The sequence below is a fragment of the Erpetoichthys calabaricus genome, chromosome 8, assembly GCF_900747795.2.
Source record: "Erpetoichthys calabaricus chromosome 8, fErpCal1.3, whole genome shotgun sequence".
Taxonomy (NCBI): Eukaryota; Metazoa; Chordata; class Cladistia; order Polypteriformes; family Polypteridae; genus Erpetoichthys; species Erpetoichthys calabaricus.
Window position 1 is genome coordinate 167,432,898 of NC_041401.2, and position 24,231 is coordinate 167,457,128.

The 24,231-nt window shown below is 43.1% G+C and overlaps 1 protein-coding gene across 3 annotated transcripts in view; it reads right to left on the reverse strand.

Moving 5' to 3' along the window:
• ece1 (endothelin converting enzyme 1) overlaps nt 1–24,231 on the reverse strand; it is a 318,704-nt gene that overhangs the window by 146,737 nt on the left and 147,736 nt on the right. For 2 of the 3 annotated variants that reach the window (XM_028807767.2, XM_028807769.2), the window contains exon 2: nt 11,190–11,273. In XM_028807767.2, coding sequence (XP_028663600.2) covers nt 11,190–11,273 — 84 coding nt within the window. Of the gene's footprint in view, nt 1–11,189; nt 11,939–24,231 lie in introns of those variants that run through there. The other variant, XM_051930374.1, reaches the window with a different exon arrangement.

The following is a 24,231-nucleotide window of genomic DNA, read 5'->3' on the forward strand; positions in this document are numbered from 1 at the left end:
TGAGCTGTCCGGCACCTCAGTCCACCACACACACATGCCGCATGGGTGCGGCCTGCACACGCACTGCGGACAGCTCGCGGATCACCCAGAGGCCGCGAGAGATTCGCCACCACATCGTCTCCCACCCGAGGGGGATTGGAGGAGACAAAAGAGACCCGAGTGCTGTGGACTTACCAGCGGTCGCTGTCCCCGTGAGAATCGGGGTCGGCACAGCCACGGATATGACTGGCAAGCTTCGCAGTAGTCCGACAGATGGGATCCAGGAGGTAAGTCCCAGGCCTGACGCCAGTCGACTCGCGAGGGTTGGCGGGGCTGTGGCCAGTGTTTGCCTTTCAGCTGGGGGCTTCCTGGATTCGCGTCGCCAGTCAGGCTGTGTCAACCTGCACTACGGGAATGGAGCAGCGACGCTGGACGTAACGGAGGATCCGCAGCGTATCCAGAGGCCGCGGCAGAGGAGCGGTAGCGGGTCTTGTCAAATCCTCGGGAGGAAAGGGGAGATGACGGCGGTCTGGAAGTCCATCCCCGTGGCAGGCGAGAGAGTGGACGGCATGTCTTACGTACCCGCCAATGATTGGATGGAGGCGGGACGAAGGAACGTCCATCTCAAGCAAGGGGAGGGCCGGAGAGAACCCGGAAGAGAGCTCCAGGGAGCACAGCCGGCGATCAGGACCGATGAACTGGTAAGTCCTTCGCCGGCTAACGTTCCCTTTGTGCCTGTGACTTGGCGTGAGCCGGAGGATTCCCCTCGGTCCGTCGAGTCTGTGTTACAGGTGATACACGGCCTTCGAGACTACTTAGTCAAGCTCAAGAGGACGGCGATCGCGTCACGTCAGGGGGCGGAAGAACGCGGCGCCGGATTCTCTGGCCGGAGGTTCGTGGCGACGCAGGTAAGTGGGACTTGCGTCGTAAATAAAATAGGAAAAGCGGGCGAATGTTCCCCGGTATTGTGCAGTTCCGGTGGACAAGTAGCCGCGGTTCCGACAAATGAGAGGATGAGAAAGGCTGATTGCCTGGGAGGGGTGGTGCTTAGACGCCGGCTGGGTGCCGTGGGTCCTAGCGCACCACTGCCGCTGCCAGCATCAGTTATGTCTAAGAGAGGGGCTGATTGCCTGGGAGGGGTGGTGCCTGGACGCCGGCTGATGAGTGCCGTGGGTCCTAGTACACCACCGCCGGCGCCAGCATCAGCTGCGTGTTGGTCCACTCGGGTGCAGACAGCAAGGGGTCTCTGCCTTTCCCATAGGGAGACTCCAGCTGTTAGGGCACCCCAGAGAAAAGGGGAGGGCCCGAGGAATAAATCCGGGTCATCCCACAGAATGAGACGTGAGCCCGTGAGCTCACGTACGGAGACCTCTGCGGGTGCAGAGGGAAGTCCCAAAGCCAGTGAGGACCTCTGATGGGCGAAGGGTCCCAGCCAAAGGAGCGTGGAACCCACGGAGCGGGCACAACAAAGGCAAGTTGCGGGGTGCCGGTCGACAGGGGGAGCGCAGCCAGTGCACAGCACAGAGGGACGCCAGGGGATCGCGTCCAGGCAGCGTCTCTGGCCCCTTTTTCTTTTATGTTACAGGACCGGGCCCTGGACGAGCCGGTGGACCCACTTCGTGGGGAACCTGCCCTCGCGGGATGGGCCGCTACGCCCGACAAGTCTTCGCTGGTGAGGGAGCACTGTGGCACGCGGCTGGGGGTGGTACCCAGCCGGGACGCCCAGAAGGACAGGAGGAGGGCTCATGCCTCCTCCGGACCGCCAGGGAGCGTCCTCATGCCTGGAGGACTTGGGACCTCAGCACTTCCGCCACACTAGGAAGGGTTGGGGGGAAGAAGGAAAAAGAGACGCCCGGAGTGCTTCCGGAAAGACAGCCGGCACTGCCGCCACACAGGGGCGTGTCAAGGGAAGATTGCCGGGAACCACCTGGAGCACATCCGGGTGACTATAAGTGGGGCCGCCTCCCTCCTATCAATGAGCTGGAGTCGGGAGCAGGAGCAGGACGAAGCTCCTGGAGAGAGAATAGAGGTGGCCCAGGGACAAGGCGAGAGAAGGCCCAGGAGAAGGGAGACTGGGGCTAAAGCACTATGAGTTGTGCGGGACTGTGATTTGACTTGTGTTGTGTGGACGACAATAAAAAGAGTTTTGCATAAAGATGCAGTGTCGGTCTGATGGTGTCCGGGCAAGTCTCACAAAGATATTCATTTAATAACACTGTTAAAGGAAGTAATGCTTGTTATCTTGCATATCACACTTTTGGATTTTTCTAAATCATAAAACAAAGTTGGTGACGCAGTGGCGCAGTAGTACCACTGCTGCCTCGCAGTAAGGAGATCCGGGTTTACTTCCCAGGTCCTCCCTGTGTGGAGTTTGCATGTTCTCCCCGTGTCTGCGTGGGTTTCCTCCGGGCGCTCCGGTTTCCTTCCACAGTCCAAAGACATGCAGGTTAGGTGGATTGGCGATTCTAAATTGGCCCTAGTGTGTGCTTGGTGTGTGGGTGTATTTGTGTGTGTCCTGCGGTGGGTTGGCACCCTGCCCGGGATTGGTTCCTGCCTTGTGCCCTGTGTTGGCTCCAGCAGACCCCCGTGACCCTGTAGTTAGGATATAGTGGGTTGGAAAATGGATGGATGGATAAAACAAAGTTGAAAAAGTATCACCAGTAAGTAAATAAAATATAAAATGTAGTGATATTTAAATGTATAACTGCATAGCTTTGTTTTCATAAATGTTTTAAAAGCATTATAAATCAAAATGTTGTACACTGCAGTCCCAAATTTTATTTTTAACCTTTCCCCAGATTAGAAACATTTTTAGGCTCATCCTCTTAAGAGACTGTAGCTATTTAAGAATTAGGTTTCTTTAAATAGTAACAACTGAAATGCATTTTATGTGAAAGAATTCTAAACATTAATGCTGCATTTTTATTAAGTAAGTTTTCACTGTTTGTTTGTCTATACAGGCCTGAGAAGGGACAACCAAACAGGGATTGAATTTGGACAGAATGAGAAGCAGCCAAAAAGTTTGGAAAGGCAGACTGATCAACTGATTATTACAAGTGCACTGATTATGAGCTGTTCAGAATCAACCTTACATTTTAGGAATGTCATTCAGTCAAGAGTCAGTAATAACAACAGCGCCATGAAGAAAGTATCCATCCATCCATTATCCAACCTGCTATATCCTAACTACAGGGTCACGGGGGTCTGCTGGAGCCAATCCCAGCCAACACAAGGCACAAGGCAGGAAACAAACCCCGGGCAGGGTGCCAGCCCACCGCAGGGCACACACACACGGGACAATGTAGAATCGCCAATGCACCTAACCTGCATGTCTTTGGACTGTGGGAGGAAACCAGAGCACCCGGAGGAAACCCACGCAGACACATGGAGAACATGCAAAATCCACACAGGGAGGACCCGGGAAGCGAACCCAGGTCTCCTAACTGTGAGGCAGCAGCGCTACCACTGTGCCACTCACTTGAAGAAATTATTAAATATAAATACACTGGCCTCAGTAGGTGATTCTTATGATATGACAGGCACAGGCAACTACGATGCAACTATCTGTCTGCTCCTCAAAGCAAGACAAAGCTGGCAGTACTATGAGGATTATGTTTTTTGATTTCTAAAGAGCTTTTAGCACCATCCAGCCATCCCTGTTAAGGGGCAAACTCAGAGATAGGCAGGTGGATGAGCCGATGGTGTCCTGGATAATGGACTATCTGTCAGGCAGACTGCAGTTTGTGAGGCTCAAGTACTGAGTGAGCAACACTGGAACACCACAAGGAAAACTCCTGTCTCCTTCACTCTTCACTTTGTACACCTCAGACTACAAATATAACACCACGGCATGTCACTTGCAGATATTCTCAGATAATGCTGCACTTATGGGGCGTATCGGTAAGGTGGGTGAAACAGAGTATAGGAGTCAGGTGGAGAACTTTGTTCCTTGGTGGAGTACTAGGGTGTTGTACCGTGTCAGCCATTATGGATGTATTGAGAAGTCAAGCAAAATGACATATTTTACTGGCTAACTAAAAAGATTACAATATGTAGGCTTTTGAGGCAACTCAGGTCCCCTCTTCAGGCCAGATGTAATAATGATGTAATGATTAATGAATGTAATGATTAATCAAGATGGAACGATTACACATCTTGCCTGAAGAAGGGGCCTGAGTTGTCTCAGGCCGTGGCTGCCCGTCACACTCTCTATCTATCTATCTATTGTGGTGGACGGCTGGGGATCTTACGGCCTTTTGAAGAGAAGACCGGGGGAAGGGACATATGACCAGCAGTACTTCCCTTGGGACATGAGAGGGCATCCCCCCCCCCCCATTTACATTGGGCCCATGGAACTGGAGCTTGGAAGCTCAACCCGGCAGGGATCCGTGGCCTCCACCAGGGGGAGCCTGGACACTACAGAGTCCAGACATGAAGCACTTTCACTACGCCCAGAGGTGCTGCCAGAGGAGGAGCTGAGTTTATATGCAGCACTCCCGCCATACCCGGAAGTGCTGCCGGAGGTCAATCGGGAGACACCTGGAGCACTATAAAGGAGGCCACCTCACTCCTTTCGGAAGCCTGAGTCGGGAAGAGGTGGACAATACTTAAAGGAGTGGAGTGGAGGAGGCAGAACGAAAGAGAAGAAGACGAAAAGAACTGTGTATGGTAGTGATTGATACACTGTGTTGTGTGTAAGAACTAAAAGAGAGAATAAATGTCTGTGTCTGGGGTTCAAGTTCACACTATCTATCTATCTATCTATCTATCTATCTATCTATCTATCTATCTATCTATCTATCTATCTATCTATCTATCTATCTATCTATCTATATTAGTGGATTTTAATTTTTATAAGTCTACGAATAATTTAGCACAGTTTAAGGAATTGTGGTGCGTGAATAATTTACTTTGTAAATGTGATGATTATTATTTACAATTTGTGCTCTGAGTTTGGTGTTTTTACTTATTTATAAATTGAGATAATAAAGAATACTAAGGATAAGTGGGATTGGAGGGTGGAAACAATGGGAGGGATTAGATAAATATATATAAATGTATTTTATTCTAAGAACAATTTGAGTATGTAATGTTTTGAAACTGAATATTCATCAATAGGAATGTGTGTAAATGTTTTCTGTAAGACTTAAAATTGAGTTTGGTTTACTGTTATGATTTTTATTTTCTGTGTTTATTCAATAAAGTTTGGTTTAAAAAAAAAATCTATCTATCTATCTATCTATCTATCTATCTATCTATCTATCTATCTATCTATCTATCTATCTATCTATCTATCTATCTATTATATAGTGCCTTTAACATCTACCTATCTATCTATCTATCTATTATATAGTGCCTTTCATATCTATCTATCTATCTATCTATCTATCTATCTATCTATCTATCTATCTATCTATCTATCTATCTATCTATCTATCTATCGTGCCATTTATATCTGTCTGTCTGATACATAGTGGTCTGTCTGTACATTAAGTATCACCAGAACTGCCTCCCTAACATCTGCGTCTACTGTGTGCATTTTTATGTCTGCCTGAGTCCTTATAGCTTTGGAATAAGACAAGATAATTGACATTTTCTGAAATAGTGTCATTGTCATAGTGACTGTCTGATTATGCATAGTATTTAAATAGAACATTTCCCATGCTAAAAGTGCATCACACATTTTCAAAAGGGTACAAAAGGAATAGTAGCACAGAAAAACATCATATTAGTACCACAGTATCACCATAACTGCCACTGTGGAAGATTCTAAAGACCCAGCGAGGAAATCACTAACAGCCATTTGTTTGTCCGGCTTTATCCATTTCAGGGTTGTGTGCACCTGAGACCTAATTGGGCAACAATGTGCAAAAAGGGGGAACCAGTCCTTGGCAGAATGCCAGCAAATGAGAGCGTCAATGTTTATATACTTCTATGTATGCTTTCTTCTAGTGTTAGCAGCAATCCAAAATCAGACATTAATATTTAGAATTGGTAATGTTATGAAGACTGAAGTAATATGGCACTGTTTACAAGAGTGAACAATAAAGTAGCACAAGTGGTCAGGGCTCCTGGGCTCACTGGGGACCACCAGAGTTCAAATCCCAGCCAACTCACACTCTGTGCGGAGATTGCACCTTCTCCTGTGTCCATGGGTGTTCTTTCTGAGTACACCGAGTGTTTCTCACCACATCCTGAAGACATGTTGATTGTATCGTTTTGATGAAAACAAGCCACTCAGCCCAACATGCTCTTCAATCCTCTTATTTCGGATACATACAGGACAGTTAGCCTGATATTCCAAACTGGCTCTGTATGAGTGAGTGGGAGTGTGCATGTCAGGCTTTCTTATGACATACTTGCTTTCCATTTATGGCTCCCTCCTGCTTTGAGTCCAGTGCCGATGATATTCCGGGCTTTGGCTCCCCATGATTTTATATCGAAAGAAAGAAGAATTTATAATAATAGATGACGTTATGGAAGCTATTAGAGAGCTGAATAAGCATCCATGGATTTAACAGCCTTTCTAATGAATTAAATTAGAGAGTATGAAGGCCACGTGTTTAAAGATAACAGAAGAAAAAGAAAATCTTTACAGAACTAATAGGATTCTTGTAGACTATAAGCACGGGTCAAACTGGGACACACTATTCAGTTTCAAGCTTTTAAAAGAAACAATAAACAAATACAGCCGCGAGTACAAATGCTCTTTCAGGCTTTGCTCCTTATAATCTCTTTACAATAATCTCAATTGCACATTACAGTACTCGGTTCTGTGACAATCTAACTAAACTGTACAAACCACTTGATGGAAAAACTGGTCTTTCCTCATTTTTTGCAGGAGCGATTGCTTTTCCCAGAAAAGGAGTCTACCTGATTAGAAAGTAAAAGGTTGCAATATAATATGTAGTATGGCAATTGTTACAAATAAGTTATAATTAACCAGCACCTCTTACCATCCACCAGGGTAAAGCAAAAGTTCCTGTGACTACATAAAGAACTTCATTAGTTTATACGTATCAACTCTTCTATACTACAATATATATACGCATGCCTGTCAGAGGGCCATCATCCAGGTTCCTCCCAGGTATGTCATAACTCACAACAGTCACCATGAGCCAAGAGGGGGTGCTACTGAGAGACCGCCCAGTGAGGGCAACTGACTCGTGACTGTAAAAGCCAAGCTGTCTGGAAGGAAGCATCACTTGTTGACAAGAGAACTGGAGAGATGGACTTCCTTCAAGCTGTAATAAGAAGATTCCTTTTCTGTAATCACCCCATCGAGTGCAGTTTTCTTGTGACATTTGAAGTAAACGGGGATATCCAGGTTGACGCCCCAACATTTATTTCCGTTATAAGCCAGTTATTCCCTTGGACGACCACAATGCATACACAATACACAATCTAAAGGAGGAAGGTATCTCTTCAGTTAATAACTACAGACCTGTGGCTTTTACGTCTCACATTATAAAGACCTTTGAGAGGCTGGTCCTGAACTAAATGAGTCCTCTTGTGAAAGACCATTTGGACCCCCCATCATGTGACTCTGAAGCACTGTAGTGTTACCTCTTTGTATTTATTCCAAATATAGAACACCAGAACATCCCATAATCTGCAGTTTTGCTAAGTACAGTATAGAATAATGTGTTTACACCATGTCTAAATCGCGTAATGCCCTATTTCACAGAACATATCACAGACATTGTCATGATTAGAGCTGAAATTTGAGGTCTTATAGTCTTTTCCTGTTACAGAAGCCTTTTTTGTGTGCTGTTGTCAGGGTTGCGTCCTGAGTTTCTAGTAGCGTGGTCTCTGGGGTCATGACCTTGAACTAATCAGCAGACGGGACAAAAGGTCGCCCTTTTGCACTGAGCTGTGTTTAACAGCTGAACCAGGAAGTCTGCTGGGTGCCGTAAAGGCCAACTGGATATCTTCTTTCCTTGTTTGTAAAAACAAAGCATATTATTCATAGATTTCTTGGAAACTGCTGACATAATGCAAGAATGAGAAATCCAGAACTCTTCCTTTAATTTAGGCTTGTACGATTTTGTATGTTACCTTCTTTTGATTTATAATTGCACTCTTGGCTGCTTTATCAAAAACTCTACAACAGCGTTCACCGTGAAAGATATTAAATTGTAAATTCACACTGAAGGATGAATTATACCTCACCATTACTAGCAACCTTGCAGAAATAGTTGCTTTTCCCACACAGCTCCCGTAAATACAATTTTTCAATTGTCACCAAAATAATACAAATACTGTTAAAGAGCCTCGGGTTCGCTTTCCGGGTCCTCCCTGCGTGGAGTTTGGATGTTCTCCCCGTGTCTGGGTGGGTTTCCTCCGGGCGCTCCGGTTTCCTCCCACAGTCCAAAGACATGCAGGTTAGGTGCATTGGCGATTCTAAATTGTCCCTAGTGTGTGCTTGGTGTGTGTGTGGGTGCCATGCGGTGGGCTGGCACCCTGCCCGGGGTTTGTTTCCTGCCTTGCACCCTGTGTTGGCTGGGATTGGTTCCAGCAGACCCCCATGACCCTGTAGTTAGGATATAGCAGGCTGGATAATGGATGGATGGATACTGTTAAAGTGGAACCAACAGGTACTGTGAGTGCATGGCACTGCCATTGTGAAAGATGGGAATCCGGCATTTAGATGACCGGGTGGCTGGTACGCTGGCAATGAATACTGGTACACTTTTAAAAATAATAGTTTGAAAATGACACTATACTGGGTTGTGTGGTTTCTTTGGTAAGTTTTTAAACTTCTCCTCCATACCCTATAGCCTCCAATGTAAAGTGCCAGTGTGGGTGAGATATTTTTCTAAATTTATAGAAGTGCCTACCATTAAAACACATTTTTGTGTGGCAAATTCATATTTATTCATATTCATAATTCAAACGAGCATGTTTGTGAAGAAATAACTTTCACTTGGAAAAAAACATCTAGAAGGAAGAAGACAGGCCAGTCAGCAAAGACAAAGCTTGGAAAAAGTAAGTGGCGATGTGGGATCGGCCGAGACAGTACAGATAGGCCCAGAGTGGCACTAATGTTTATACTGTAGATCCTCCTTATTTGTATCTCCTCTTTATAACTCTGTGCCCTTTTTTATAATTTATAATACATCTTCCTTTCTTTTGATTTACTTTGGCTTTATTGGAGATTGTGGTGTGCTTGGGTCCACCTCCCTTGGCATTAATACAAAAACATTTAATGTGAGGAGATATTAATGTTGGGCAGCATGGTGGCGCAGTGGGTATTGCTGCTGACTTGCAGTTGGGACACCTGGGGACCTGGGTTCGCTTCCCAGGTCCTCCCTGCGTGGAGTTTGGATGTTCTCCCCGTGTCTGGGTGGGTTTCCTCTGGGCGCTCTGTTTTCCTCCCAAAGTCCAAAGACATGCAGGTTAGGTGGATTCTAAATTGTCCCTGGTGTGTGCTTGGTGTGTGGGTGTGTGTCCTGCGGTGGATTGGCACCCTGCCCGGGATTGGTTCCTGCCTTGTGCCCTGTGTTGGCTGGGATTGGCTCCAGCAGACCCCCGTGACCCTGTGTTCGGATTCAGCGGGTTGGAAGATGGATGGATGGATATTAATGTATACGATACGCATTGGTACAAAATATAAACATCGGCAATGGTCTCCCCTAGACTTCTCATATACTCAGATATGGGGATGGATATTTGAGGAGTAAACCTCAAGACAATGATTATATTTTTATATTATGTACATTAAAGAACCATCAACAACAAATCAAATCAAATGAATAATATATTGAACAATTATTATAAAAGTAAAGTTGAATAAATTGGACTCTGCAGCTTCATGGATAAAAGGTAAAGTACCACTTCTGGTTAGCGGAAATAGCCCAAAAGTTGATAGAAATCTATGTTTTGTACCTAATACTTGTATGCAAAATTTGGCTGACCAAAGTGAAAGCGTATTCAAGTTCTCATGTTTACACACACACCCACACGGACACACAGACCTAATTCCAAAAATGGTATTTTCAGACTCGGGGAGGTCCAAAACGTAGAGATTCATCAAAATCTCAAAATGGAATTTTTGGAGGATTCCGATACTTTTCCTATACGAGAAAGTCAGGGAGGTCTAAAACGTCGAGATTCATCAAAATCTCAAAATGAAATTTTTGGTCAATAACAATACTTCGTATACGAAAAAGTAAAACGATCATAACAATTTTTTGACCACTAAGCAATCAAATTCAGGACACCAGATAACTTTTTATAAAGCATTTGCCCGGAATGGCCAAACTGGGGTTCAAGCAGAGAAGGTCTCATTCATCCAGAGAACACCCTCAGAGCTGAAGGAACACACTTGATTTTAATTTTCTGAAAACAAACCCTAATGTAGTTCTGTGCCATAAATTCATCTGGTGCAGTTTATTTAAGTATTTATTTTGTACTGATGCCATATCGCACCTGCAGATATTTTTCATATGAAGGAAAAGAATGATCTATGAAGCCACACATTTAAAATACACTGCCTGAGCCTCTCAAGAGCTCTCTCCCCTGTTGCAGTGTCCTTAATTTCAATGTATTGTTCAGTGATGGTCAGGTTTTTACCTGCCATAAGTTCTCATTAGCCCCGCTGTTGTCTGTGAACCTGTAGCTAGTCAGAATCCGTCGTGTCGTACTGCTGCTCTGTCACATGGGCATGTTTGAACCTGACTCCAAAAATCACCATTGGGGTCTCAGTTTCCTGATTTACAAAATCCTGTAGGCATTTTACATTCTAAATATAAACAGACTAATGTTATTTGGGAACCGGGGGCAAGCATTTATCTCAAGATTCATGTTAGATAGAGCCCTCTAATTACTCAGATTTTGGCCATCAGCTTTGTAACACTTGATATGACAAGGCAGGCATGCAAGCAGGCGTGTACTTGTGCACTGAAAATCTGCGTGGAGTCTAAGGAGGTGTCACTAATGGAACAGGAGGAAGCTGCACCTTGTCGCTCTGGAATTAGCAGGTTGTTACTGAAAGCAGCAAGAGGCTTGCCTAGCAATGGTGTCTGGACATTTGGTTGCTGTGATAAATAACTTCTCAGAAGAAAACTAAAAGAATGTATATTCTAGACAATACAAACATGCCAGATGCCTGAAGATGTTTACAGTTCAAAACAGCATACGCTTTCATAAGAGGTAACAACAACCTTATCAAGGTGACGGTAGTTCCAGAAAATTCACATTGCACTTACCTGCATGCCATTGGGGTATACCTCATCTGCTGTTGAGTCCACGAGATCGTCTTCCTCAAACGTAGCTCTCTTGTAGGTGGACATCTGAAATGTCAAGTGCAAAAAAGACTCCCTGAGTGTTTCCATAGTGAAGATGAACACTTCTGCCCCTCCACAAGAAGCAAAGCGCCAGTACAGCAAAAGGTACAAGTATGACAAAGGCTTCTATAAGCTGCCTCCCAGGTTAAGCCCGTCACGGGGAATAGTCCATGGCACAAGCTGTCGTGCTGCCCGCTTACATATTGTGCCTACTTTCTGCTCCCTCTCTCCCACTGTTAAATCCTTCAGTCTTTATAATTCATGACACTTTAGTAAAAGGTTCTCTCTCATGTGCGACACAGTCTTCCTCGATAGAGCAGTAAGAGGGCAGATTGAAAAATAACACTAAAAAACCCAAACAAAACCCTTAAAGAAAAATGAAGTAAAAAAAAAAAAAAAGTAGATAAATCAGGGCAGGCAGCAAGAGTGTAGATTAGGAAAATTCAGGCATTGTTAGTGCAGAGTTTGAAATCCCAGTCGGCATTCTTCTGAATACAGGAGCCCCGGTCTGAGCACTAACAAAAACAGGAAGCTGAGCTGCTTGATAAACTTTAGTGTGGTGAGTGTGAATTCCACTCTGTGGTTCAGCAAAGAAGTGGAAGCCAGTTCTCTTCAAATGTTTCAACCAAACCTGCCTCCAACCCCCGCTGGCTTCCAGGCAAATGGATGGTTGCGTTCTTTTTGGCGACGCCTCTTTCCACTCCCAGCTGTGTAAGAAATTGTCATCTGAGTAGCTACCTCCAAACACTTATGTCATAACCCCACCCTACAGGCGAACGCCTCAGACCTCCCCCTTCTGAGGCTGAACGACCTCTGACCCCAGTAGACATGTGTGTTACAAATCCACCCAAAAAACTAGACACACACACTGCACTTGCACAATTGCCTAGAAAGGCACTTCCTCGTTGCAGTCACAGGAAAGGATTTGTAAGTTAAGCTTGAAAACAGCCACTCTATTAATTAGATCAATTGAAAATAAACTCCCTTCCTTGTCTACATACAGTACATAGGCAGCACAGACGAGGATGAAGTGTGATTTCATAAGGAGTCATCCATCCATCCATCCAGTTTCCAACCCACTGAATCCGAACATAGGGTCACGGGGGTCTGCTGGAGCCAATCCAAGCCAACACAGGGCACAAGGCAGGAACCAATCCCGGGCAGGGTGCCAACCTACCGCAGGACACACACAAACACACCCACACTAGTGGCAATTTAGAATCGCTAATCCACCTAACCTGCATGTCTTTGGACTGTGGGAGGAAACTGGAGCACCCGGAGGAAACCCACGCAGACACGTGGAGAACTCCAAGCAGGGAGGACCCGTGAAGCGAACCCGGGTCTCCTAACTGCGAGGCAGCAGCGCTACCACTGCGCCACCCTCATAAGGAGTCACACAAAGTTAAATAATGCAAAAGCAGCTACAGGCTCACATTGTTTTTGTACGTTTAAAACAGGTTTTTCTCCTTTTACATTCCAACATTTTAACCTCTTTTAAGAAGCCTGGATTGTATCATATTATACTTCTTTAATAATATATACTGCTCAAAAAACTAAGGGAATACTTCATTTTCACAGTCTACCACCAACTCAGTTAAGCTCCAGGGATAGCAGTCGGTCCAGTTAGGAAGCATAAGTGTTAGTGAATCAACTTCAACTGCTTTGGTGCAAATGAAAGTGATGGGCCAATACAAGAGAAGGCATCAATGTGTTCGTCATCCAGAAATCATCTATGTACTCTGGCCACATACAGTGGTGTGAAAAACTATTTGCCCCCTTCCTGATTTCTTATTCTTTTGCATGTTTGTCACACAAAATGTTTCTGATCATCAAACACATTTAACCATTAGTCAAATATAACACAAGTAAACACAAAACGCAGTTTTTCAATGATGGTGTTTATTATTTAGGGAGAAAAAAAATCCAAACCTACAGGCCCTGTGTGAAAAAGTAATTGCCCCCTTGTTAAAAAATAACCTAACTGTGGTGCATCACACCTGAGTTCAATTTCCGTAGCCACCCCCAGGCCTGATTACTGCCACACCTGTTTCAATCAAGAAATCACTTAAATAGGAGCTGCCTGACACAGAGAAGTAGACCAAAAGCACCTCAAAAGCTAGACATCATGCCAAGATCCAAAGAAATTCAGGAACAAATGAGAACAGAAGTAATTGAGATCTATCAGTCTGGTAAAGGTTATAAAGCCATTTCTAAAGCTTTGGGACTCCAGCGAACCACAGTGAGAGCCATTATCCACAAATGGCAAAAACATGGAACAGTGGTGAACCTTCCCAGGAGTGGCCGGCCGACCAAAATTACCCCAAGAGCGCAGAGACGACTCATCCGAGAGGTCACAAAAGACCCCAGGACAACGTCTAAAGAACTGCAGGCCTCACTTGCCTCAATTAAGGTCAGTGTTCACGACTCCACCATAAGAAAGAGACTGGGCAAAAACGGCCTGCATGGCAGATTTCCAAGACGCAAACCACTGTTAAGCAAAAAGAACATTAGGGCTCGTCTCAATTTTGCTAAGAAACATCTCAATGATTGCCAAGACTTTTGGGAAAATACCTTGTGGACTGATGAGTCAAAAGTTGAACTTTTTGGAAGGCAAATGTCCCGTTACATCTGGCGTAAAAGGAACACAGCATTTCAGAAAAAGAACATCATACCAACAGTAAAATATGGTGGTGGTAGTGTGATGGTCTGGGGTTGTTTTGCTGCTTCAGGACCTGGAAGGCTTGCTGTGATAGATGGAACCATGAATTCTACTGTCTACCAAAAAATCCTGAAGGAGAATGTCCGGCCATCTGTTCGTCAACTCAAGCTGAAGCGATCTTGGGTGCTGCAACAGGACAATGACCCAAAACACACCAGCAAATCCACCTCTGAATGGCTGAAGAAAAACAAAATGAAGGCTTTGGAGTGGCCTAGTCAAAGTCCTGACCTGAATCCAATTGAGATGCTATGGCATGACCTTAAAAAGGCGGTTCATGCTAGAAAACCCTCAAATAAAGCTGAATTACAACAATTTTGCAAAGATGAGTGGGTCAAAATTCCTCCAGAGCGCTGTAAAAGACTCATTGCAAGTTATCGCAAACGCTTGATTGCAGTTATTGCTGCTAAGGGTGGCCCAACCAGTTATTAGGTTCAGGGGGCAATTACTTTTTCACACAGGGCCATGTAGGTTTGGATTTTTTTTTCTCCCTAAATAATAAAAACCACCATTTACAAACTGCATTTTGTGTTTACTTGTGTTATATTTGACTAATGGTTAAATGTGTTTGATGATCAGAAACATTTTGTGTGACAAACATGCAAAAGAATAAGAAATCAGGAAGGGGGCAAATAGTTTTTCACACCACTGTAAGGCCAGGTATTGTCCTGCACCAGGAGGAACCCAGGGCCCACTGCACCAGCCTAAGGTCTGACAATAGCTCTGAAGATTTCATCGGTAGTCAGGGTACCATTGTCAGGAACGTGGAGGTCGGTACGACCCTCCAAGAATATGCCCATCACCAAATCAGTGCATAACATTCAACACAGTGTCTTCAGATTTTTTCATGTCTCAGTGTGAACCTGCTCTCATCTGTGAAGAGAACAGTGAGCAATTGGCGAATGCCAATTGAGTTGCACAGTGATGGGTTGCAAGCACAGGTCCCACTAGAAAACATCAGGCCCTCATGCCAGTCTCATGGAGTCTGTTTCTGACAGTTTGGTCAGAAACATACACACCAGTAGCCAGCTGGAGGTCATTTTGTAGGGTTCTGGCAGGGCTCCTCCTGTTTTTAATCGCACAAAGGAGCAGATACCAGTAATGCTGCTGGGCTGATGTCCTTCTACAGTCGTGTCCAGCTCTCCTTGTGTAATGGCTCATCTCCTGGTATCTCCTCCATGTTCTTGAGACTGTGCTGGGAGATGCATCAAACCTTCTTGCAATGGCACATATGGATGTGTCATCCTGGAGAAGCTGGACTACCTGTGCAACCTGAATTGGCTGCAGGTACCGCCTCATGCTACCAGTAGTGACAAGGACACTATCAAAACACAAAACTAGACAAAAATCAGTCAGGAGGGATAAAGAGAGAGCAATTGTCCTTGGCCACCACCTGCACCTGCACCCTTTTTGGAGGTTGTTTTGCTGTTGCCTCTCGAGTGCACCTGCTGTCACTTCCATTTGCACCAAAGCAGGTGAAGATGATTCAAAATCGCTTATACTTCCTAACTGGACAGATTGATATCCCTGAAGCTCAAGTGACTTGGTGTTAGACTGTGACGATTAAGTGGTTCCTTAATTTTTTAAACAGTGTACAGTATATTAACAGTATACTGCAGTATCAGTGGGTCGCATGCTGGTGTAGAGTGCTGTAGAGTTCAGACTTTGAATCTCAGCTCTCTTGCATGTCATCCTAAATGGGCATTTCTCCATGCCACATTCTGAAAATGTATGTTGCATTAATTGTAGATTGGCCTAGTGTGTGTGACACAGTGGCATCATGTCCAGGGTTAACTCTAGGCAGCTCAGTGCTCATGGGATAGGCTCAGGGCCTTCATGACCCTGTATTGGATTATGTCTGTTTGCAATAGATAAGCGTAGCATTAATTAAAAGATAAGTGTGGTATTTTTGAAGTCAAAGTAATTTCCTCACAAAAATGGTACATACAGTGCATCCGGAAAGTATTCACAGCGCATCACTTTTTCCACATTTTGTTACATTATAGCCTTATTCCAAAATGCATTAAATTCATTTTTTTCCTCAGAATTCTACACACAACACCCCATAATGACAACGTGAGAAAAGTTTACTTGAGATTTTTGCAAATTTATTAAAAATAAAAAAATTGAAAAAGCACATGTACATAAGTATTCACAGCCTTTGCCATGAAGCTCAAAATTGAGCTCAGGTGCATCCTGTTTTCCCTGATCATCCTTCAGATGTTTCTGCAGCTTAATTGGAGTCCACCTGTGGTAAATTCAGTTGATTGGACATGATTTGGAAAGGCACACACCTGTCTATATAAGGTCCCACAGTTGACAGTTCATGTCAGAGCACAAACCAAGCATGAAGTCAAAGGAATTGTCTCGAGGCACATATCTGGGGAAGGTTACAGAAAAATTTCTGATGCTTTGAAGGTCCCAATGAGCACAATGGCCTCCATCATCCGTAAGTGGAAGAAGTTCGAAACCAACAGGACTCTTCCTAGAGCTGGCCGGCCATCTAAACTGAGCGATCAAGGGAGAAGGGCCTTAGTCAGGGAGGTGACCAAGAACCCGATGGTCACTCTGTCAGAGCTCCAAAGGTCCTCTGTGGAGAGAGGAGAACCTTCCAGAAGGACAACCATCTCTGCAGCAAGCCACCAATCAGGCCTGAATGGTAGAGTGGCCAGATGGAAGCCACTCCTTAGTAAAAGGCACATGGCAGCCAGCCTGGAGTTTGCCAAAAGGCACCTGAAGGACTTTCAGACCATGAGAAAGAAAATTCTCTGGTATGATGAGACAAAGATTGAGCTCTTTGGTGTGAATGCCAGGGGTCACGTTTGGAGGAAACCTGGCACCATCCCTACAGTGAAGCATGGTGGTGGCAGCATCATGCTATAGGGATGTTTTTCAGCGGCAGGAACTGGGAGACTAGTCAGGATAAAGGGAAAGATGACTGCAGCAATGTACAGAGACATCCTGGATGAAAACCTGCTCCAGAGTGCTCTTGACCTCAGACTGGGGCGACGGTTCATCTTTCAGCAGGACAACGACCCTAAGCACACAGCCAAGATATCAAAGGAGTGGCTTCAGGAAAACTCTGTGAATGTCCTTGAGTGGCCCAGCCAGAGCCCAGACTTGAATCCGATTGAACATCTCTGGAGAGATCGTAAAATGGCTGTGCACCGACGCTTCCCATCCAACCTGATGGAGCTTGAGAGGTGCTGCAAAGAGGAATGGGCGAAACTGGCCAAGGATAGGTGTGCCAAGCTTGTGGCATCATATTTAAAAAGACTTGAGGCTGTAACTGCTGCCAAAGGTGCATCGACAAAGTATTGAGCAAAGGCTGTGAATACTTATGGACATGGGATTTCTCAGTTTTTTTATGTTTAATAAATTTGCAAAATCCTCAAGTAAACTTTTTTCACGTTGTCATTATGGGGTGTTGTGTGCAGAATTCTGAGGAAAAAAATGAATTTAATCCATTTTGGAATAAGGCTGTAACATAACAAAATGTGGAAAAAGTGATGCGTTGTGAATACTTTCCGGATGCACTGTATATGCATTTGCCATGTGAAACAGTGTTCTAAAGTTAAGCATTTTCTATAAATTTTAAAAAATACATACAGTAGGCAGTACCGGTGTTATCTAATGGAAGTCATGGGACATGGAGCTTGTCTGGAAAACAACAGCATATAAACTTACGTAATAAATCCACTTTCAAATGACAAACGTTTCAAAATAAGAAAATATGCGATCCATGTTTAATTAATTCTGTGGAAATAATCATTTTAGCGCATATTCCTGGTGCTGTATTTCTTAAGGTAAGGATATGTTTCCTGTTCCTGACTGGTTTGTGTTTATTACGTGACCTTTCCCTGATTGGATCCTGCTCATTGCAATGTCTTACTCCCTGATTGATCGCCTTTCATGAAAGAAAACCATATTCCAACACTCTCCAAACTAACAGTACCCGGGATGTCTCCTTACTGCTAGACAACAACACTACTACTGCACCACCTGCATGGATAATACGCACCTAAATTGTACAGTTTGAATGCTGCATACATGTGCAAAAAGACTAATTATTTATCGGTCACTACAGTTTTGCAATAAAACCAGTGGCCGGTAGTTTTAACTTCCCCGCAAAGAGGACACTTCCTCTTTCAGTTCCCACCGATGCATGCATGCCCAGTGTAGGTGAATGGCATGTCAAATGCATTTTCAGTTGCTCTAGTGGGGGCAGAGATACTTTTGTATATGATGTGAAAATACTAGTGTGGACTAAGATAGTTTTTGTTCAGAAATGCTGTTTTTTATCTTTTATTGAATTTATTAAAAGTATATAACGTTGCATACAATCAAGTCAAAATTTAATTTAACGAAATTCAAATCATACCCACCCATGAGAAAGCGAGGAAGGCCAACAGCCAGAGTAAAACTACTGAGAGTCGTAAAGAGAGAAAGGAGTCTTTTCCCCCAAAATAAATGCTTATTCTAAAATATTATTGATTAGGTCCAGCCAGGTTTTTAAAAAGTGAGAATTAGATTTTTTCCAATTTCAAATAGTATATAACATCAGTTACCCACCCAAGTCTACATGCTAATAGTGAAGTAAAGGCAATTACGATCTGTTTGTCCTTCTCCACTTTAAGGCCATCTGGGAGTCCACCAAACACAGCTGTTAATAGATTAGGAGCGACCGTGACACCAAGGCTGTCTGATAGGCATTTAAAAATCTTTGTCCAGAATGTTAATTTGGAGCAGGCCCAAAACATGTGACCCAGTGAAGTTGGAGCTCGATTGCAACGTTCACAGGTTGGATCTTGCCCTGGATACATTTTAGACAATTTTAATGCTGTTTGTAAATGACGTAGCTTCAGTGCATGCTTCTGGTTGGTATCTCATGCAGTGTAACGTTATGCAAAGAAAAAGCTGTTACTGGGCTGGACTGCCCCTGGATGAATGAAGTGTGGGTGGGGGGCATGTCTTTAACCCAAATGTTTGAGCACATCTGAGTGTGTTGTACTTTGGTTCATGAGAGAAGATGTGGTTTAAAAACACCAAATAGTGTTTGGGATGCTGTGAGCACATGACTGGCTGACATGACATGCGGATTACGTGACACAAGTAAAATAAGACTTTTTGATAGCTTTCTTGATATTGCCTTCTACTGTGCAGTGTTGGACACCTTCTATTAGAAACTTTGTTATCTCCATTCTGCATGAAAATATGAGATTAAAAAAGCTTTCCTGTCATCACTACACACTACATGGAGTAAGTAACACATAAAAAATTATTTAGGGGTGGAGTATTCCTTTAAATTTGATTTTTAATGTAATCAGGCTCTATAAAGTTTTGATTGGACCATCACAAATGCATGTTAATGTCAGATGTAAAGGAGGTCTCAATATCAGATCTTGTGATAATTAAAACTTGGGGTTATCAATCTAAAATTCAGGCTTTATTTTTAGGTCCCGGGCCCCTGCCAACTCCTCAAACTGCTTCACGCATTATTTTCTACAAACCATGGTACCTGTCAAAGACAGGTAGTAGAATAATTTTAAAATATTTGCTGTCTCTTGCCCTATGTGTATTCCAGAGTGTTTCCTCACATGTGTCTGAACCTCTCTTCACCAGCGCTCCCCTCTCGCGAGTGTGTTCCCGTGAAGCCCGTCGTTATTTGCGAGGCGCCTTTCTCACCTCCCTTCTGGTTTTATACTTTTTGTCTTTACTCCTCCTCGCGAGTCTCACACTCTGACCAATCACACCAAAGTCAAACTGACCAATCAGATGACTCTGAGGGACTGGACACACAGACTTTAGTGTTTTATTATAGAGTAGAGAGCAAGATTTCCATTTATTGGACTATTTCTCTGTATGCGCTTATATTTACAAATCTTGTGAAAATGTGGAAAAATGTTGTGTACCACAATTCCACTTCTATGGACATCACTGTAAGCGTCTACAAAATATCATGTTGTAAAGTACAACATAATAAACAAAATGTTTTCACTTTAAAGGAATTGTACTAAACATATTCTTCCACATATTGTGTATTGATATCTGACAGCCTCTAGGCCATCAGTCAGTAAATTATTCCACCTTCATTTCATACACGTACTGTACATATTTCTGTTTTAAACTTAAATATACCAGGCTGACAACTAACTAATGTTCTTTCCAAAGCATGCGATATTGCAATAAGAATTCAGATTAGAACATCAACCTAACAATATTTGAAAAGTTTGGAAGGGCCTGAATACTTTAGCTTGACACTGTGTTGTGTTATGTTATAATATGGAGCTGAACAAAGTACTTAGCTCTGCTGCTTCCTTGATCTGATGTCCTAGGGTTTAATCCTGAGCGTGGACGCTGTCTGTTTGGAGTCTCCCTTTGTTTGAGTGGGTTTTGTGCTCCTGGTACTCATTTTTTTCCACCCTCATCTTCAAAGATGTGTTTGATGGGTTAAATGGCAATTCTAAATTGGTCCTTTGTGCATGTAAGGCCGGGTTTATACTTCATGCGATGTGATGCATGCCGCAGCGGATGCTCCTGCTATGCAAGCGTTTTACTGTTTATACTTATGTGCATACTGTACTTTACGTAAATCTGGAGGAATCCACCAGGTGGCAGTGCGAGATATCATCACTGTGAGAATAGATTTGGCTTCGCTGTGTTGTGAATTGCCTGGAACACCCATTAAATTCCAATGACACCTTACCGCAACATCTCTGAAAAGGATGTTTAATGATTAAATCCATCAATCCAGGGATGTGTCCACTCCAGCTAGCATTGGGCACGAGGTAGAAACAATCCCTGGATGAGGCGTCAGCTCATCGCAAGGTGAATACAAGCACACACATACATTAGCGTCATTTTAGTGTCACCAAATCTGCATATCTTTGGAAGGAAACCAGAGCACACTGTGGAAACACAGTAGGAAAACATGCAAACTCCAGGCAGGGAAAATCAGCGACGTGACTCCCTGTGAGACAGCAGTGCTACCGCTCCGCCACCGTGTCACCCCCATGTGTGTAATTATTAACAGTGTTCATTATTTAAACGAAATTAATGATTTATCTGTAAAATGTAACATACATACTTTAATGCATTTCATTATGAAAGTGATATCAAGTATAAATCTAAAGATTCTAAATGTGCAGTTGTGAGTTTAATGCATTCTTTGTGGTGATGTATTGCTGTTTGCCGCTGCTGTCAGGTCAGGAGGAAGCCCCAGAAAAAATGACGGAACAAAAGATGGTATTTGAGACTTTAAAATATATTGTGTCATTACGATCGGGAATATGCGACTCTTGAATATAAAAGCACCACGAATGCATCTGTATGTTGGCATTTTGCTTCATTGCATTGAACCATTCATCAAACATCAAAGCGCGCACATTGATCCCATAGAATCCGCATAGCGGCTTTCTGTCACATGTAGATTGTAAGCAGAGACTGACATCACGTTCCAACTTTTATCACATTGCGCCCCCCGACTTTTTGCTTGTACTGCAATTCGCGCACGTGTTGCATTAATTTCTAAGGACCTGGTCACAGAATGCATCAAATGAATGATGGGAACGCATGGCAGCCATGATGCAGGTGCGTACGCGTTCTGTGCGTATAAACGAGCCTTTAGTGAAACCAGCAATGGACTCGACTCCTGTCCAGAGTTGGTATCTGATGTGTGCCTGACACAGTTAGGCTTCAGCTCCTTGTGAACCTAAACAGGATGAAGAGGAATATAATATAATATAATATAATATACAGTAATCCCTCCTCCATCGCGGGGGTTGCGTTCCAGACCCCCCCGCGAAAGGTGAAAATCCGCGAAGTAGAAAACATATGTTTATATGGTTATTTTTATATTGTCATGCTTGGGTCACAGATTTGCACAGAAACACAGGAGGTTGTAGAGACAGGAACGTTATTCAAACACTGCAAATCAAACATTTGTCTCTTTTTCAAAAGTTTAAGCTGTGCTCCATGACAAGACAGAGATCACAGTTCCGTCTCACAATTAAAAGAATGCAAACATATCTTCCTCTTCAAAGGAGTGTGCATCAGAAAGAGAGAGAGAAAAAAAGCAAACAGTCAAAAATCAATAGGGCTGTTTGGCTTTTAAGTATGCGAAGCACCGTTGGACAAAGTAGCTGCAAGGAAGGGAGCAAGCATTTTTCAGCATTTTTTAGAGGAGCGTCTGTATCCTCTAAGCCAGTATGTGAACAGCCCCTCTGCTCACACCCCCTCTGTCAGGATCAGAGAATGTCAGAGCGAGAGAGAGAGGAAAGCAAGCAATCAAAAATCAATACTTGCAGTTTGAACTTTTAAGTACGCGAAGCACCATGTGGGAAGCATATCGCTTGCAAAGCAGCCACGTGTAAGCCCAGCAAAGAAGGGAGCACTGTGATGGTAATCTTTCAGCGTTTTCTGAGGAACGGCCGTGTCCTCTAGGGGTGCGAACAGCCCCTGTGCTCACAAAATATTTGAGGAGTTTTATTTAATACATAATACACACTATGGTTGGGTAGCTTCTCAAGCCATCTGCCAATAGCGTCCCTTGTATGAAAACAACTGGGCAAACCAACTGAGGAAGCGTGTACCAGAAATTAAAAGACCCATTGTCCGCAGAAATCCGTGAACCAGCAAAAAATCCACGATATATATTTAAATATGCTTACATATAAAATCCGCGATAGAGTGAAGTCGCGAAAGTCGAAGCGCGATATAGCGAGGGATTACTGTAATATAATATAATTTAATATAATATAATAAAATATATAAAGCAGACTGTAACAATCTTGCGGTCTTGTATGTATGTTATCATCCAGTTGACGATCCGAACATTTCTGGTGTGTTCCATAAAAGCAACCAACAGTTTTAAAATGAAAAATCTGTAGTATTATTTGTTTGTTGTTTAATATTTGTTTTTGTTGACTATATTTTCATCTTGCATTATTCTTATTGTAAAAATGTTGTAGTAGTAATAAAATTACTGCATCTATCTATCTATCTATCTATCTATCTATCTATCTATCTATCTATCTATCTATCTATCTATCTATCTATCTATCTATCTATCTATCTATCTATCTATCTATCTATCTATCTATCTATAATGTAACGCAACGCAACGCAACGTAACGTAACGTAACGTAACATAACATAACATAACATAATGATGGACTTGGTTTCTTGCCTTGCCACAATTTTCTGAGGTCCTAAGCATGATTACGAGGTCTCAAGAGTGTGTGGTTTAATGGCTAATGTACTGAACTGTAAACTTCAAGACTGCAGGGTGAAAAATTCCTAACATATCAGTAAATCTCACAAGATGTTACTTAATATGGATGACAGAATTACAATAAATATGCTGTTGAATAGTTACAAACAGTACTGGCACATTATAAAATTCTGCCTGGGGCAAGGTACATTTTTGCTGCCCATTTCCCACCCCCCAACAACATGCCACCCTCACCCAACATGCAGCATATCCATGCACAGAATAAATCAATGCTCTTAATTCACATGCAGTATGTATTTCTATATAGGCTTTGCAATACTGTGCATTCTGTGAACACCAAATATAAAAATATAACATCCATTAAGATCAGCTTTAAAACAATAAAGCACAAAATACACATTAAAAACAAAACAAATCTATAATATGAAATGGAATGTGAAGTGAAACTCAGCTGTGTTGCTCTTCCTTTATGCTTCTCTAAGTACCTCAGCTGTTTCAAACATTTCTGCAAGATAAAAGGACGCCTGCCCTTTCAACAAAACAGGCACAGTGTGAATTTAAGAGACTTTTAACAGAAGTTGTGACTGTCATGTTAAACAGATTCCAGAAATAATTACAATTTTACAAAATGGCACAATCAGTATAATGGTCTTACATTAATACTTCCATTAAAACTCTGTAGTGAACCCCACCATCAATAACTTGATAATTATACTCTTCTCATTTGCTCCTGTTCCTGGCACACTAAAAAATGTTCTCTCTAGTGGGAAAAACAGCTGCCAAGCTTTGATTGGATGGTGACATTGCCTTATTTGCATACATTACTGAAGATACAAAAACTGGGTTCATGGGAAAATGATTAGTGATAAACAATATACTTCAATTTCATTGAATTTGATAATTATATTCAGAAATGCAGATTAGACTAAGAGCCTAAATAAAATTTATATGGTTACAGTTTATGGAGCTGAAAATAAAATTATAATAGTTGCAGTGCCATAATTGTAATCTACCTG